General features: G+C 39.8%; 1 protein-coding gene across 2 annotated transcripts in view; it reads left to right on the top strand.

The window, feature by feature from the left end:
• NBAS (NBAS subunit of NRZ tethering complex) overlaps positions 1-7,875 on the top strand; it is a 176,713-nt gene extending 168,838 nt beyond the window's left edge. Inside the window, exon 51 of one of the 2 annotated variants that reach the window (XM_030489718.1) lies at positions 7,102-7,875. In XM_030489718.1, the coding sequence (XP_030345578.1) occupies positions 7,102-7,377 (276 nt within the window). In that variant the 3' untranslated portion in view covers positions 7,378-7,875. The remainder of the gene's footprint in view (positions 1-7,101) is intronic. The other variant, XM_030489716.1, reaches the window with a different exon arrangement.
• The last annotated feature ends 10,177 nt before the right edge of the window (positions 7,876-18,052 follow it).

Here is an 18,052-nt window from a genome sequence, read left to right as displayed (position 1 = left end):
CTTGAATAGAAACTAGGACTAGAAAATGGTTTCAGTTAATCTAATACTTTAGCTCTGTTTACATACTATATTTCCAATGATGAAGTACTGACTACCTTTGCAACATGATTTATTGAAAAATGTAGAATGAAAATCGTAAAGAATATGTGAAATAATGGAATTTCCAGTGTTCTCCATATCTTATGCTATTTATGGCTACTCACTTGATGTGGCTTACCTTTTAAAAGAAATCTTGTTAATTTATGTGTATATAAGCTAACCGTGATTATTGTAAAGTATCTTTCTGTGTTTTATTTTTCTTGGCGGGGGGAGGGGTATCTCACTGTTTTTCTTATTCCCTTATTTATTTGTCATATAGCTATAGACTCCAATGAGGAATAAAATGAAAAACATTTTTATCTCCAGCAGTAGTGGAGAGCCAATACTCAAGGAAATAGCAGGTTCAGTTCTTTTCTGCTGTTATGTCAGCAGCAGCTCTTATCTTTCCATTAGTATCCATATTTCATAGTGCATGCATTTTATAATGCATAAGTTATGGATGAAATTCTGCCTATTGCTAATACCAGAACCTCTAGACACCTGCACAAATAATGCTGACACGGAATTGCCCAGACCCTGGCTTGCCCTTTAGTTAGGCAAAAGGTAACACCTGACCTCTTCTTCCTTATCTGAAATACTCACTGCAGGAGAGATTATTATTTTTTTTCAAATATGCTGTGTCATGGCAAGTGTGTAGGTACAATGTCAATGTAGACTGTATTAGCAGCCAGAAATGTTGCTAATGCATGCTGATGTCCTTGGTCTTGGGGAGCAGTTGCACAAAATTCTTGCATTCATGGTCACATGAATTTGTGGAGGCCTCAGCGTTGTATCAGTAAAGCCTTCTAGATGCCTCAGGTTCCTCTTCTGAGTACATCAAAAGAGGTGCCACCTGTGGCAAACCTGATCTTGACCCACCTATTTCACACACCAGCTATCTCAAAACTTGCAGGCTCCCTGTCTCTGCGTGCCCAGGGGACCTGCTGCCTTGGTAGAGCTGAATGCCTCAAGCCTGAGCCCATTTGCAGTTAAGAATATTACTGTGCTGATGGCAATGCCCCAGGCAGACATGCTTACCCCTTACTAATTATGCACTGACAGCACAGAGTTCAGCATTAAGACACAAACTGCCAATCTGATTCAGAAATACAGCAGTCACCATAGGAGCGAATACAGGATGGTACAGGGAAACGGCTTAAATCCCCCACCCTCTCCAGGAGCCGCACTTAGTAGTCAGGGATAAGGCTCTTCCCGTGCCTGCTGAAGATGTGCAGAGTTTAGGACTTGTGGAGACAGAGTACAAGTGGGTCCTTGCTTCTGTTGACAGTTACTTCACTGAGATGTGGTTTTCCATCTGTAGGTGCAGATCCATTTATAAATTCTGCATCAAAGAGACGTTTGATAAAATGCACAAGCCCTGTTTGAAGCAGAGTGCTGTAGTGCTGCTTCAGTGGAAATGAGTGCATCTGTTGCAATCCTGTTTCTGTGCTGTCTCATTTTCTAGATGAATACACATGTGTCTAGCAGAGAAAGGTATTGATCACCACAGTCTAAAGGAGTGAGCTAGTCATCAGAGATACTATTTGAATGCCTACATCTTGAAAGTAGATTTCAGCTAGTACCTAAATAGGTATGAAAATGAAGGAAAAAAAGTCGGGAATTCTTCTCCATAGCGTAATTATCCCCATTAGTTCTTTTACTTGTAGACATGCGCATTGTGTGTGGACGCCACACTAAATCTGCACTTTCAAATCCTGCTGAAGGAGGGATGGATATGAAAAAGTAAAGATGCTCCTATTTAAGCCTTCCAGAAGTAAAAGGTTTTGCTCTAATAAAAAATGTAGCACTCTCAGCATGGAAGTCTAGATAGGCATAGTGATTTTTCTCTATTGAATAGACTCTGAATTTGTCATTATTGTGGTTTATAGTTTATTCCTGTGTTCATACAATATGGGAAGCAGTTGTGTGTTAATTTGTGCAGAAGCTACCTGCACCTCTGAGACTTGCTTAAACTGCAGTCAGCTGCATCCCATATTACTGGAACACTGTTTCTGGGATCAGCAGTAAACTTAGCTGGAACCAGGCTTTTAAGGCTTAGTTAGAATCTCGGTATAGCAAGGGCTCTGTTTATGCAGGTAGATCAGAAGTGACTCACTCATACTATCCTACCTCTGCTGTCTGCCCAGAAGCAGCACCTTTTAACACTGGAATGGTAAGGTTACTTTTTAGTAATTTGTCTTAATTGAGTTTTACTCTCTGCTTTACAAGTCTTATCAAAAGAGTGATTTTTGAAAATGATGTGCGTTAAGAGAGCCTCTGTCTACTGTAGGCAAATATATGATATGTATGCCAAAATTATATGCTTGCAGCCAATCTGTCTAATTTAAGCAACATTTGAAATGTGATTGAAATCATTGGCAAACAAAAATAACCCTGAAGGTTGTTTTGAATTAATATTTTTTAAAACAGTAGAATTTTGAGGATCAAAGTTCCATCCGGAACAATAGCCTGGCTTCAATGGATGGAAGAATTACAAGCGTAGTGAAGAGTAAAATTAGGGCAAATGTATAGGCTCTTTTTCTGTGACACTACTCTCCCAACTTTGGGTTATTTTCAGCTGTATTTGCTAACTGTGTAACTGCCAGTGGTTTTCTTTAACAGTTTTGTCCATGTTCTCCTTAAACTTGTATGAGCTTTTATATCTTGCAGTGTCATTTGCCAAAGAGTTCAGCAGTGTAAAAAACATTTTTTTTTAAATTTACTCTGAATCTGATCTTACTAGATTCATTTGATGCTTCACAATTATTTTTTAATGAGAGAATGTGTTTAATCAGTCCCTTTATACTCTAATGATGTTGCTATCTGCTCTATACCCTTTAAGCTGCCTCTTTTCTAGACTGGGGAGTCCTAGTTTTGTTGAGTCATTTTTTGCACAGACACCATATTATATGCTCTATGGTGTATTTTTACTTTTAAATATATGCTGTGCCTATTTACCTTTTTTATTGTTCTAGTAATCTTTTGTTTTAATGCTTGTTCTATTTTATCATTAATTTTAAATGCATGTAGTCATTAGTTTACATTTAAATGGATTTAATCTAGAAAATCTTATAGCTTTAAGCAGCACTGCTTCATGTATAAGCTATCTTAAATAAAGTTTTTAAATATACATTAATTCATTAACAATCTGTATAGGTTTTGGTAAGGAATTTTGGTGTGTGCATTTGTTTTTATTTAAAATAATGACTGTGACTGTCTTTTCATATGATACCCAAAACGTTGACATAATCTGGAGTAGCAAAACTGGGCAATAGTTAATCTAGCTTTCTCAGCTGCCTATTTTTATACAGATTTATTATTAAACCTTGTTGTCTCTGTGTTCTTCCCACACCTGTCAGACTCTGCTTAGACTGACCAAAGAGTGGCAGAACAGTGGCCTAAGCTTCATGAAATGCATTCACAGAGTCTGGTTGCCGTCTTGTGTCTCCATCCAGTTACCTGGAGACAATTACAAAAAAGGTTTCCTTTTCCTGACCTGGTCTTCAGACAGCCTTGAAGTCAGAAAATCAGAAATACTGATCAATTTAAACCTAATGGACTGTTTGAGCTAAAGGATGAGCTGTCAGATACAAGCAAGAGCCTTTTGTATGCTCTTTTGTTATGTGTAAAGACCAGTGATCCCATTTATGCATGAGTAGAGAGAGGTTGCTCTGCTTCTGCATGCAGGCATCATCATCCCCATAGTATCAGATGTTTAATCATTTTATGATAGAAAAGGTCTTTTACTTTCACACTTGTCTCCAATTTGTACATTTTTGGCACGTGAAATCACACTAGTCTATAGGACTTTCATTAACTGAATAATAGCCTAAAAAACCCAATTTAAATCAAACCTCCCATCTGCTGTTAATCTCATTACTGTAATTACTGTTCGCATTTTATGTTCATAAAATCAAACACTGAAGCCTTGTGTAAAACTTGCATGTGGGTCAAGAATAGAGAACACAGAGCACAGAGGTGGGGCAGAATATCCCTCCACCCTCCCATTTCAGAAAAGATGATAGTTATTTGGATAATGGCTTGGTATGCTGTGTGGTATGCTCCAAGATGCCAGCGCTAGGAATTTCAAATCATAGAATCATTTGGGTTGGAAAAGACCTTTAAGATCATTGAGTCCAACTATTAACCCAGCACTGCCAAGTCCACCACTAAACCATGTCCTTAAGTGCCACATCTACACATCTTTTAAATACTTCCAGGGATGGTGACACAACCACGTCCCTGGGCAGCCTGTTCCAGTGCTTGACAACCCTTTCAGTGAAGATTTTTTTTTTCTAATATCCAACCTAAACCTCCCCTGGTGCAACTTGGGGCCGTTACCTCTTGTCCTGTTACCTCTTGTCCTATTCTCTACCTGGGAGAAGAGACCAATCCCCACCTCACTACAACCTTCTTTCAGGTAGTTGTAGAGAGCGATAAGGTCCCCCCTGAGCCTTCTCTTCTCCAGACTAAACAACCCCAGTTCCCTCAGCCGTTCCTCACAGGACTTGTGCTCGAGATCCTTCACACAAGCTTCGTTGCCCTTCTCTGGACCCGCTCCAGCACCTCAGTGTCTTTCTTGTAGTGTGGGGCCCAGAAATGAACACAGGATTCGAGGTACAGCTTCACGATTTCTGATACAGGCCAGGATGCTCTTGGCCTTCTTTGCCACCTGGGCATAACCTGGCTCATGTTTAGCTGACTGTCAACCCATTTTTTTTCATTATCAAGCTGTCTTCAACAGGAAGACAGATCAAACATATGACAATTTAGAGGAATTATTAAATAATGGACAGCCTCAAGATCGGACATCCTTATGGTTCTTAGAACTGATGTGTAAACTGGACCTAGAACTGCTATGCACTGTTGCATTAGCTTTTAATTTGTAAGTGTGAAAATGTTGAAGACTTGGAGGAAATCAAGATTGTTTTAAAGATTGCAATGGAAAGAAAGCCACAAGTATCTAAATGAAGTAATGGAAGAACTAGCACGAGGGTGAAACAGCAAACTTCCTGGTTAACATGATAAAGACATTCTGTTTTTCTGGAAAGCTGCTGAAGATCCAATGGAAGTGAAAATAGTAAATGTAAAGTAATGATCATGCATTATTAATGGTAAATTGAAAGTGATAAAAAGAGGTGTAACAGCTTTTCATGCCACAATATTTCATGTTTTATCTTTCTCCTTTTTAGATTATATTTTGTTGTGTATTTGCATCTTTTCCAAAACAGAGCACACATTATTCTATTTCTTTATCACATACATGCTTTCAGTCATCGTGCTGACTTTTTAGCTGTATCACAGAAGCGAAACATTTTAATTAGTCTAAACTATTTAGATACAATAAAGATCTTTCTCCTAGAAGAATGTAGTGTTACTCCCAAGGAAGTTCTTTCTTCTGAAGCTAATTGTAGCTTTCTTATCCATCCACTTCAATGCAGGGAGCTATGTGGTAGTTCCTCATGAACTCTTGGTGTTCCTCTACATGCAAATGATTCCTTCAAATAAGATGCCAAACCTTGGGAGTCTTGGAATTCCAGGCATTCCAGAGAAAATTATGTACTTGTTCTGATTTATGTTTTGAGGATCTTGTTCAATCCCATATAGGATATATAGGATCTTATATATAGGTTCGACTACCTATATAGGGAAGCTGGAGAGAATAGTTACCACAGTTCATGGTCCATCTTAAATGGAGTGCATGATCGCTCACAGAACTGGGTTACAAGCAAGAAGTGCCTGTTGCAGTGTGTTCATGGTGACAGTGGTGGGGCAAGGGGTACATGAAGCCCACTGCACATGAACATGAGGAAGCAAAGCTCTGCGCTGTTTTAGCTTGAACTAAAGCAGAGATACAAGGAAACTTTAAATGCTGTCCTGAAAAGATTCAGAGTTAAAAGTTTTGTGATGCTAATTAGATTAAAAATTGCTTAATTGCAGCTGTCAAGTGTCACTGCCAAATCCCTGAGTATACAGTAGTCATGTCCTGTGGTCCTGTGTAGGAGCTGAACTGGTCTTCAAGGGTACCACATCACTGGATCACAGGGTCTTTATTACTTGCTGGTAACTTACTTACCAACCATGTAAGATAGATAGTACATCATTTTTACAGGAAATTAAGCAGAAGCTAACCAGACAGATTTTATTTTCTTTTTTTTTAACTGAGAGATTGTTTTGTAAATAGCGTAATTTGATTAATTTATTTGTAACTTGATATGATACAGCCACTGGAAACCGACTATTGTCTACCCCTTCTTTGGCCCATTTTGGGGCAGTTATATGTATTTGTTTTATTACACTTGAAGTGGTAAATCACCTAAGCTGATTAAAACCACACTGTATTTCAAGGAACCTATCAAATACATGTCAGAATTAACTGAATTAGAATTTTAAGTATTCTGTAGTGTTATGTGTAAAGCTATAGACAAGTTTTTCGAGGGAATATCTGCTCTCATATATCACGTAACCACATTTTTTCTGAGGCATACAGGGTGTCTCACAGGGGTAGCTGCTTTGTGCTCCAAATCTTTTCAGAAGAATACAACTTCCATTTTAAAAGCTCATCTTTGCTGTGAGGGTTGAAACTTGGGAAAATCTGGTTGAGTCTGCAAATGTTGCCTATGATATTGATATGTGGAATGTAACATATTAATGTAAAGTGACCAAAATTTAATATACTCTGCTCTCACCTTCCTCAGGGTGTCATTCTTGATCTGGAGGTGGATGGTGTGGTCCATTTTGCACTGGGGCTGAGAACCTGTGAAAAGTCTGTAAAGCTGTTCATGTAATCCTATCCAGGTCTTAACTTTCTGCTGGTCAAATATTTATACTAATGTGATGGAGACTGTTAAAGATGTACCATTACATATTCTGACATATGCAAAGTGTATATCCCTGTTGTTAATCCATACGGAATTGCTTTCAAGGTCATGCTGTGCAGTTAGAATAGTCATGACATGTTCTTGTTGATGGATGTATCCGGTAATTAATTTTTAATTACTTTGGATTTTAATTTCTTCATAGGTTGACGATTCCAACTGTGATGCGGAAATCCTTTCCTTGCTCCTCGATGCCAAGTTAGTGGTAAAGTGCATATCTACTGCCTTCTGTCCTCGCCTTATTGACCACTTGCTGGCTAACCAAGGAGAGGGGGGCTGGGATGTAGAGGAAATAGCCAAAGAACTCAAAAAAGCAGGGTTCAGTGCAGAGGCCGGGTCTCTCCTGATGTCTCATCAGGGGACTCATCCTGCACTCAGGACTTTTACTACTGCCCTCAAGGCTGTTCAGCATTGGATCTAAAAATGTTGGATTTATGCATTTGTCTTCCTTTTTGCTGGATATCTTATACAAAAGGAAGAAAATATTGTTCTAGCGAAGCAACAAAGTTGGTTATGATCTATGTTCTGTAGAAAATACAAACAGCACACAGTGAATTCCCATATGCTTCTAATAATTTAAAAAATGTATTGGTGCGAACTGTATCATTCTGTTATATGGCTAGCAAAGCATTGAGTCTGATAATCCTTTTCAGATCAAAGTGTTAAATAATTGCACTCTGAGACATATAAATGCAACGTTAGTAAGCTGGCAGGTTATATACAATTTGTCTTAATTTCTGTAAGTAATTTACTTTGTCACAATGTAAAACTAATGTAAAAATATAAAGATATGTGTAGTAAAAAAAAAATCACAATGAAGAATAATTTCTGAGAATTTTGAACCCTTAAAATTTGGTATTGTCAATGTTGTTACTACAGCTTTTGTTTGCAATAAATAAAGTATTTTGCATTTATTGTAGTCTCTTTTCTGTCCTCCTTTTAGACAGATAAATATTTTCTTAATTCAGCTCCTTTTTCTGAAATTCCTGTTTCTCCTTAGCAATGTTTATTCGTAAGGACAAGCTGAACTTCCCTGTGCTTGCAGACAGTTCTATTCTTTGAGATATTTTTCTCTACAATTTGTGAAGTCCCATCTGAAATCCTAAACATTTTCTCAAATCACAGGATGGTTTGGGTTGGAAGGAATATTAAGGATCATCTAGTTCCACCCGCCCCATCATGGGCAGGGACATCTTCCAGTACACCAGGTTGCTCAAAGCCCCATCCAGCTTTGCCTTGAATTTTCCAGGGATGGGGCAGCCACAACTTCTCTGGTTGTGTGCAAATGTCTCACCACCCTCACAGGAAAGAACACAGAAAACTGGGCAAGTATCCTGTGCAAGGTCAGAGTTCATGAAACAGTACATGGGCAGTAACTGTGCCTCTGTTACGCACAGAACAGGGGATGCTGGGTGATACCTTGGGCCATTTTCTCCCAAGAATGTTGGATGGTGGCTTACCACCCAGCCAGCAATTCTAAAGAGTGTGCTGCTTACACAGCAGCACAGGGTGACAGCAGAACACGTAGGAACTGAAGATTTTCCCTGTGCTTGTCTGTCAGGAGGCAAGTACCAAACAAGCTAGCTGGAGAGCAAGTCAAGGGCAGGGTAACTTCAAAACAGTCACAGCAATTGAAACAAATGAGAAAGGGGGCCCGGGCAAAGATGTTTCTAGGGTTATATTTCACTGAAAAACACACAACAAGTAACACCTAACACCTTGCTGTTTTATTGTCCTGATTGATGATCAACTGAGAGATTCTGAAGGAAAGGAATGAACACAAAACTGGAAGTGTTCTACCTTCAAAATGGATTTATTATTGTAGCATTGCCCACCCTGTCAGCCATGTTTCCTACTTAAAAATTTCCAGGTTCCTAAATTCTAGTATTTTAAAAGAGAGTACACATTTTCAATAAAGTCCTGAGACTTGTCTCGCTTCTGAGGTTTTCTGACCTGAGCTGTATGTCCAACTTGTCATGAACTTGTCTATCAGTAGAGCCACCCTTATTGTTTATGTTTTCATCTTTCATTTCTCTCAGATTATGTCCTTACTGCTTATATCAGGAGAAAAAATAAAGAAAAATAACTAAAGCATTACCTGCTCTTTCTGTTTTTATGGACTTCTAATATACACAATATAAATATTGTGTATTTTCTAACTTGTTGAGTCTTGGTGTACTTAGTCATTTCTCTTTAACCTTTTGTCATTATTTATCTTTTTCAGTATACTTTTTGAGACATGGAAGGGAGGAGCAGAGCCATGCCTTGTATCAAATGTTGTGAATACACCAAATGCACCAAATGTTCATGTAGTGACATAGAAATGTTTTCCAATTTGATTCTTTCACTGTTACTGAGCACTTGAGGTAGTGTTTGTGTAGGAGCACTTGGTTTGACCCTGAGCTCTCTTTCCACATTGGTAGCAGTCATCTGATATTACATTACTTGATGTGTTTTTACAGTTTGTGATTATTTTTCTTGGGTACATGCTCATAGTTACAGATTGAAGCCCATTTGCCAGCTGATCACCCAGACAGTACATTTCACAGAGACTTTCAACAATTTTTCATCCAGCCCTCATTCTTGCCCAAAAACCTGTCTTCATCAGCACTCTGACACCTTTGCTATTGGTTCCCTTTTGTAGACACAGAAAATAATAAACTTGAGTCTCTTTAGCAACTGCCTGCACTTGAAAACAGCTAGCTCATTTTGTTGAAGATTAGGCACATACATAAAAGCAAATGAGTTGATGAAGGTCCTATGGATGGTAAGAAACCATCTTCCTCTTTTAGCTTGGTTAAATCATCTGCAGACATGTTTCCATTCTTTGTGCCTCAGTGACTTAAACTTTCATGTGTTTGTTCTCAGTGATACTTTGTTGCACTAGCTGGAGATGGAGTACTGAGTGTCCAGACTGAATGAGCAGGAAAACTTCAGTAACACAAGGACAGAGCCTTATCTTTCCTTAATGATTAGGAAAGTTGTTTTTAACTACCACCAGTATTTTCAGTAGATAATTATAACAGCCAAGACTTTATTTAAAAAAAAAAAAAAAAAAAAAGAATCTCTCTAAACCTGGCTACGGTGACATTCAGAAACATGAAAATCTTGTTTACTTTGACTTTTTATAATGATAAATTTCATGTGCCACTATTCTTCACTTGGTTTGGGATTGGATAACAAAGGGGATGGCTTGGTGCTCATGCCAATGACTATGCTCTTTGAACAGAGCAGGGTATTTTATCATGTTGACTGAGCCTTCGTAGGATACACTAAGCTGTGCAAACAGAAGACAAAGTTTCACGTTATGTCCAGCTCAGTCATAGCTAGATCTGACAACCAGCATTTCTTCCTAAAAACAGACTGTGCTTTCTGAAGCTGCCTGTCAGTGGATGGCAGACACCTCAACAGTCTCCCAGTTGTACAGCCATGTGTGTCATTTCCAAACACCAGATTCCTGTATGTCTTATCAATGCCAGGTACGTGACAGTAGGCGGAAAGTTTTTAGGTATGTGGTAGGAAGACCCTGGCTGGATGCTAGGTGCCCACCAAAGCCGCCCTATCACTCCTCAGCCAAACAGGGGAGAGAAGATATAGTGAAAGGCTCATGGGTCGAGATAAGGACAGGGGGAGATCACTTACCAGTTACTGTCATGGGCAAAACAGACTCCACTTGGGAAAATTAATTTATTACCAATCAAAACTCAGAGTAGAGTAATGAGAAATAAAACCAAATCTCAAAAACACCTTCTCACCACCCCTCCCTTCTTCCTGGGCTTAATTTTCCTCATGAATTCTCTATCTCCTCCCCTCAAGTTGTGCAGGGGGACAGGAAATGGAGGTTGTGGTCGGTTCATCACACATTGTCTCTGCCGCTACTTCCTCCTCAGGGGAGGACTCCTCACACTCTTCCCCTGCTCTGGCATGGGGTCCCTCCCACAGGAGACAGTTCTCCATGAACTTCTCCAATATGAATCCTTCCCATGGGCTGCAGTTCTTCATGAACTGCTCCAGCGTGGATCCTTTCCATGGGTGCAGTCCTTCAGGAACAGACTGCTCCAGTGTGGGTCCCTTCCATGGGTGCAGTCCTTCAGGAACAGACTGCTCCAGTGTGGGTCCTTCCATGGGTTCAGTCCTTCAGGAACAGACTGCTCCAGCGTGGGTCCCCTGTGGCGTCACAAATCCTGCAGCAAACCTGCTCCAGTGTGGACTTTCCAGAGGGTCCCATCCTCCTTCGGGCATCCCCCTGCTCCAGTGTGGGGTCATCCCTGGGCTGCAGGTGGAGATCTGCCCCACCATGGGCCTCCATGGACTGCAGGTGGATATCTGCTCCACCATGGACCTCCATGGGCTGCAGGGGCACAGCCTGCCTCACCATGGTCTGCACCATGGGGGAATCTCTGCTCTAGCACCTTGACCACCTCCTCCCTTCCTGCTTCACTGACCTTGGTGTCTGCAGGGCTGCTTCTCTCACATGTCTTCACTCCTCTCTGCAGCTGAAGTTGTTCAAGGCTTTTTAATCCCCTTCTTAACTATGTTATCCCAGAGGTGCTACCACCATTTCTGATGGGCTCAGCTTTGGCCAGCAGTGGGTCCATCTTAGAGCTGGCTGGAATTGGCTCCATCAAACACAGGGGAAGCTTCTGGCAGCTTCTAACAGAAGCCACCCCACATAGTCCCCACACTACCAAAACCTGGCCATGCAAACCCAATACGATGTGTAATCAGTTTATATGTGGTTGTTATTGAAAATAGCTTTAGAAGCTGAAATACCTGATTTCGTCACTGGTCACTTTGCATAAGTCAGGCAAAGCTGAGTATTAAACTGACAATCTTTCCTCTCAACATATGAAATGCTAAAACATTTCCTGATAGCAGTTGGTGCAAGTCAACCCCTTTTCTCAAAGCACAAAGGTAATAAAATACTAGACCTGGTGCACTATTTATAAGCAAAAAGAGAGAAGTAGTTAATGGTAATCTCTGAAGTAAATAAGATTTAATGGTGAAAGTCAGTGTATATACACTTTAATCTAAAAAATATGATTGCCATTAAAACTAGATTGTCTGCTTAACATGTATTTCTCTCCTCCTGAGATCAGCATCTTTTGCCAAGCTGTGTTGACACCCTATCACGGAATATTCTCTTAGTCTACCCTTCCAGGCTTCCCTTGCTTGCAGGGTATGATAACTAGGAACCCAGCTTCACAGAGCTCTGATTTGCAGTCCACTGCCCTTTGCAACCCACATTCAGAAAACTGCATGACGTTTTTTTTCTGAGCGAATCTTTATCTACAAAATGTGTGTGTAAAATATTTATTCTAATGAGCAAAGCAGATGTATGCTGTTTAAAAATAAAAAGTAGTGGTTGAAAACAAATAAGCAGAAGGAGTTTAGTCTGAATGGGAGAACAATACAGCACACAAACTGCGAATGAAACCGGGGTGTGATTTTAATTACTCTGATAGGTACCATCTGTGCTGGTTCTGGATGTAGAGGATAAAAGACACAACAGTATCTGAATGCAAATTTCAATAGTGCGTAAGTGAAATATATATAGGCAGTATCCTATATAATCTCAAGAAAGCAATGGTAGTGCAATTTAAGGTCCAGTCCTGGAAACTTTTCTTTTGTGATATCTTCTATTCATTTAAACACTTAATGAATGTTTGTCATAGTTATGTTTTTTAGCTTTTAATGTTATTTCAGGTAAAGAAAGGCACTGCAGAGAAAAGTGGAACAAAAACTAGCCTAGACCATTTTGATCTTTGGAGCTATAAATGCTACAGCTGTTCTGTAACAAAAATGTTCCTAAGATGTGATTTAGTCAGTGTTTTGCACTTTCATAAACTGTTCAAGATTGCTGGACATGAGTGGATGAAAACCTAAAAGTGATTGTGAGATATAGTTTCCTGTATGAAGTAAGGTCCAGTTTGAGATGTTTCAAGATTCGAGGTATTTAAAGATCTAAGTTTTGGGTTGTTGTTAGCTTCATATCAAGGTATAATCTATATCTCTTCAATGACTTGAGATATCCAGGTGGAGGAACCTCCTAGGTAAATATTTAAGTGGTGCAGTGAGGGGTTTTTTTTGTTCATAATGATGGAAAAACAACTGGCGTGGCCACACCAAACAGCTCAAACTAACTGTGCGATTTTTTTATTTAACACATGCAATTCAGGAGTTTGACAATCTTGGTCTGGAGAGGAATGAAAGTACTGTGTCTTGCTTATAGAAATGAGCAATAACGAACAAAGGTGAATGAATGAAAGGGACTACAGGACACCACTTGTAATTAGAGCTCTATTTTTTAATTAGTTGTTGATTCCTTCAGGTCATTTAAAGGTCAGTATGTATTATGGTGATAGTCCCTGGAGGCCCCAGTAAAGTCTCATACTGTGAAAGCACTGCACTTGTATGCAAGAGAATATTTAACTCTGTGATAAAAGATGATGTGCTTAGAGAAAATAAGCAGCAAAGACATCGTGATAACATGATCTTTTGCATAGATTCTGCTCTACATCTGCTTGGCCTTACCAACAGGAGCTATATCAGGTTGAAGATGTCTTCTTCATTTCGTTCACCAAATTGGGTTTGTTTCTTTCACTACCTTTGTCTAATGATTTTTATTTTGTTCTTATGTGCCAATTAGCTGGGAAAAATACTACAGACTAGGAAGGATCCACTGCCTCTGGTTAAATGTCAATGCTCTGTTTATGCCCTGGATCTGGGCAATCTGACTCTCTTTTTCTTTCAGAGACAATGAAGGACTATCAGTGGCAGCTTTAAGAGCATCTCTGTTTAGAAATGAACAGGAAGTTATTTTGTAACTGTTGCAGTATTGAAAAAAAGGGTAAAGGAAAAATACTTTTTGTGCTTCGCACTTTACTAGCTGCAGGAGCTTTTAACACATTTGCATCTAATTTCATGACATGTCATAAATTACTTTTCAGTTGCCCACCGAGGCCTCTAAAAATAGTTGGTATTTTTGATAACTTCTCTGTACTCCAAGATCCACATTAATGTGGTAAGCTATTATTGACTTAAAAAGTTGTTTTCTCCATTCTATAAGCTGAAACAGTCAGAGAAGTAAGGAAAGAGAGCACAAGTGGTGGTGCTTATACCAATGCCTTAGTTTTGGCTTTACTGTAGAGTAAAGCCCCTGAAAACTGAAAGATGTACAAAGCAAAGTACAAGTAGCTGCAGCTCTGTCTGTTAAACTTCAGACCTGAAATGCAGTGAGGACCTACTTAAGTGTTTTCTTGTTCACTCAGGTGCTCACTGATCTCAGTGTATCCAACACCTGTTGTAAAAGGCTTAAGGTCCTTAGGATTAACAACAGTGGAACAAAACAGGGAGCAGAATCGCCTCCCTATGTTAAATTCCTTGCTATTATTATGACTGAAGATACTGACAATGTTTTGCATCTTTCTTGTTTGTTTTTCATGGCATTTTGTGGCATTTGAGGTTTTTAGCAAGGATATAATGCTGCTGGAAGAGGCCTCTTACAGCATGGAGTAAGTATTCTCCCTGGCTTGCAATACCAGTCTAATCTATTGTCCTATGGATGAAATCTGTCCCAAAATAAAACCAACTGATACCAGCAACTAACTCGCTTGGTAAGATCTCATTTCATTACCATGTTAATCATTGCAGTTGCTAGTTTCAGCTTCTGGTTTTAATCACAGTTCAACAATTAAATGTGCAGGTGAACAGAAATCAGCAAGCTGGATTTTATAAACCTAAAACACCTCTGTGCTCCACCAAATTTCAAATCTACGAAGGCTTAACCAGAGCAACATCCATAGGCAAAGCAGCATCATAATTATGAGGAAAAGTCTGGTATAATTCCTGGCATCCCCAGGACAAGTTTGAATAACACAACCTCCAGTGTTTACAGAGCTGCCACTGAAGATTATTGAGAAGCATTGCACAGCCATACGTGGGAGGTGGCGGTTGAAAGCCAGCATCTCAAAGCCCTACTTTACTGATAAGATTGGCTTAACCCTAGGCCTGAGAGCCCTCGCCTCTAGTGTTTAGCATTGCCATGGAAAGTAATGTTTCAGTGTGTTTGATGTCAAGAGTGTTAGCATTCTGCTCGTGGAGCTGGCAGCTTTTCCAGCTCTGAAGAGCTGTGGATCAGCTTGCTTTGCTTAATGCATTTGTAACTTTGAGACATTGACCTTATGGGATGAAGTGTCCCTTACCTGTTCTTTGCAGTTACCACTTTGCATAGTTAACTATAAAAAGTGCTGTGGGGCAGATGAAAGAGGATTTTGTGGTTGCTTGCTCTCTTGCATTATGCCAAGATTTTTCCTTACTGGCCTGGAGAATTTAGCAGTTGTTACTACTACTGTAGCCCCAGTGATGTACAGTCACAGCTTTTGACATTACCAAAATTAAGCAACCTGAAGTAAGCCAGTCTTTGTGTCAAAACTGTAACTACAAGTTTATCAATGTATTTTTGGTAGTCACTTTTTGAAATGCCCTTTTAGGAGTGATTTAAATCTACAGTTTAGTCAAGAGGATATGTATCTCTAAGATTGACTGAACCAACCAAGATCGAAATTGCGTTCTCTCTTTCCCAGTGACTCTATAGGATGCCTTATCACTGCATTTTTACTGACTAGCTTTGCATATTCAGCTTCCTATATGTAGCGTTTATGAGTGAAAAGAAGGCATGCATCCAGAGTGTCCAGAGACTTTGTCGCTTGGCCAGCCTGCTCCTTTCTTTTAGAACAGCCACTAGGAAATATATCCTCAGCCGGATCATAGATGCTCCCTCCAGAGAGGCACCAGGAGAAAGAACAGGCCCCTTGGCTCATAATTTTACCTGTTGTTAAGAAGTCAAAGTGGAGACAGGATGGATTAGAGAGGAGAAAATTTTTTTTTCTTTTTGTAAATGTTACCTTTAGTTTCTGAACAATCCTGTGGTTACTTCATTTATGGGTGCCTATCCCAGTTCTTCTCTTTCGCTGTTTAACCATAGAGTCAGTGTAAACCATCTGAGGGGTTCAAACATTATGGGCCTGAAAGAATCGAAGGCTGCTGCTCTTTTTAGAGCTATTACAGACATTTGCAATGGCAAATTAAATGAACAAATGTATCCTGGTTTTCCTGTTTGAGTTACTCGCAGAGAAGCTTAGATTTTTACTGATTTTCTTTTTCTTTTAAATTTTAAATATTCCAGTGACTATTTTTACGTGAGTTTTATTCTCCAGACTGCTCACTAAAACCTGCTACTTTTCTGATTTTCTAGTATTTTTAGTTAATCTGTTCACTTGGCTAAGAGGATTTAAAAGCCAAATACATGCTATTGTTTTGCTTCTGGATTACTTAGCTTATAATTACTTTCTTTTTTAATTTTTCGCAAGTGGAAGACAATGTGGTAATAGAGGTGCATCAGAATCTGTGGTATGTAAATGCCATAGATATCCCTGTGTATTAGCAGCAAAAATCTCCTTTATAGATGTTTAGAATAAAATATGAAGAGCTTCAGACCCCACTGCTGTGAATTCATCGCTTGTATCCAAAAGCACATTTCTGAATCGTTTATGACTTGGCCTGGGAGAATACTGTGAAATAATCTGTCTGCCAATAATCAGATGATGTTATACAGATGCATTAGCTCTGTGCTTTGATTTGGCAATTATTTCTGCCTGGCCTGGAACTAAATCCATTTGGTTCTTTTTCTTAACTTATTCAAAGTGATAGGGTGTGTCCAACCTTCTGCATGGGGGCTGCCAATGAAGAGTTAAAGCTCTTTCTCATAAATGGGTGGACACAGTATCTGCTGTTCCTGTGGTTGGATAGAGGTTAACAAAACACTTTCCTGACTTCTTTTCCATCTAGATCTGGTGATCTCTGTAGGTCTGAAGTCGCAAGTCTGAATGGTCCTAGGCAGAGAGCTGAGCCTCAGCTAGAGCAGGAGAAGCTTGGGTCCCAAAGCGTGTAGCCCAGTGGCACAGCACTGAAACTCCCCATTTCCCTCTCTCTCACCTTGAGCCTGGAGCTGCAGCTGGAAGGCAGCTGAGGAGAAGCTGCCAGGGACGAGGTAGGCAGCAGGCAGAGTTATTCCTGGAGAAATTTTTTCATTTGTGTCACCTGAGGATCCACATCTGAGGCCCAGCCGGGCACACTGGTGGTCAAGTGTAGGGTTGGGAGGGAGATCAAGCCTACAGCTCCCATTGTAGGGAGATTTCAAAAGAACATATTGACTGCCGGGAGATTTCTCCCATGAGATTTTTCAGCTGAGCCAATGGTGGGGGGCCTCAGACAGAGGGACAGAGGATTAGCCCGTGCATTGGGTTTAGATTTTTCTTTTGGGCTACTAATGTGGTTTATTGGTTAATGTCCCTCTCAAGCTTAACCCCAAGCTATTATGATAAGACAGCTTCCAGCCTGATTGGTTTCCCAAAATGCAGGCAGAAGGGGCATCCAGTGTCAGCTTGTGCCCCATTAGAAAATTATAAATTCACTTTCATAGTGTACAGGACTTCTTTTTTTTATCACCAATTCTTTCTGCAGGCACCAATATAAAGTCTTATTTGTAACAGAGAAGAAATTTACATGGGACAGATTTCTTAAAAACCCTTGATACTGAACATACAAATCCACATTGTAGTCCTGTCACATTTCTGCAATGCAGAATGTGAAGCCTCTTGTCCTGTGGGCAAGGAGTTCCCTGGGGCTTTGCCCTGCTTCAGCTATGTACAATTCCATTTGTGTAATCCTGTTAACTACCCTACCTTCCCAGCCCATATTCATCATCATCATCTTCCAGGAAACTGTATCCCAATTTCCAGTGCAAAGGCTTGCTTGTTTTTGCAAAAGCTGGGAAAAACCTTGTCCTGCTTAATACCTTTTACAAATTCTATCTCAGTCTAAGTTTGTGAAGTATCATCCTTACACGTTATGAACTCTAAAATGTGTTTGTCTCTGCTAATTTAGCCTTTTCCTCACATCTACACCTGGACATTGAGATATTATTTTCTTGGACTTCAAATCCAAGTTTTCCTGGATTTTCTGATATCTTATTTGACGTAGAGTAAAATTCTTAGCTGAGGTAATGAAATTTGCAATCTAGAATGCAGAACATA

Source organism: Strigops habroptila, chromosome 6, assembly GCF_004027225.2.
Source record: "Strigops habroptila isolate Jane chromosome 6, bStrHab1.2.pri, whole genome shotgun sequence".
NCBI classification, from domain to species: Eukaryota; Metazoa; Chordata; class Aves; order Psittaciformes; family Psittacidae; genus Strigops; species Strigops habroptila.
The sequence above is the reverse complement of the archived record's forward strand: the minus strand, read 5'-3'. Positions and strand labels throughout refer to the sequence as shown.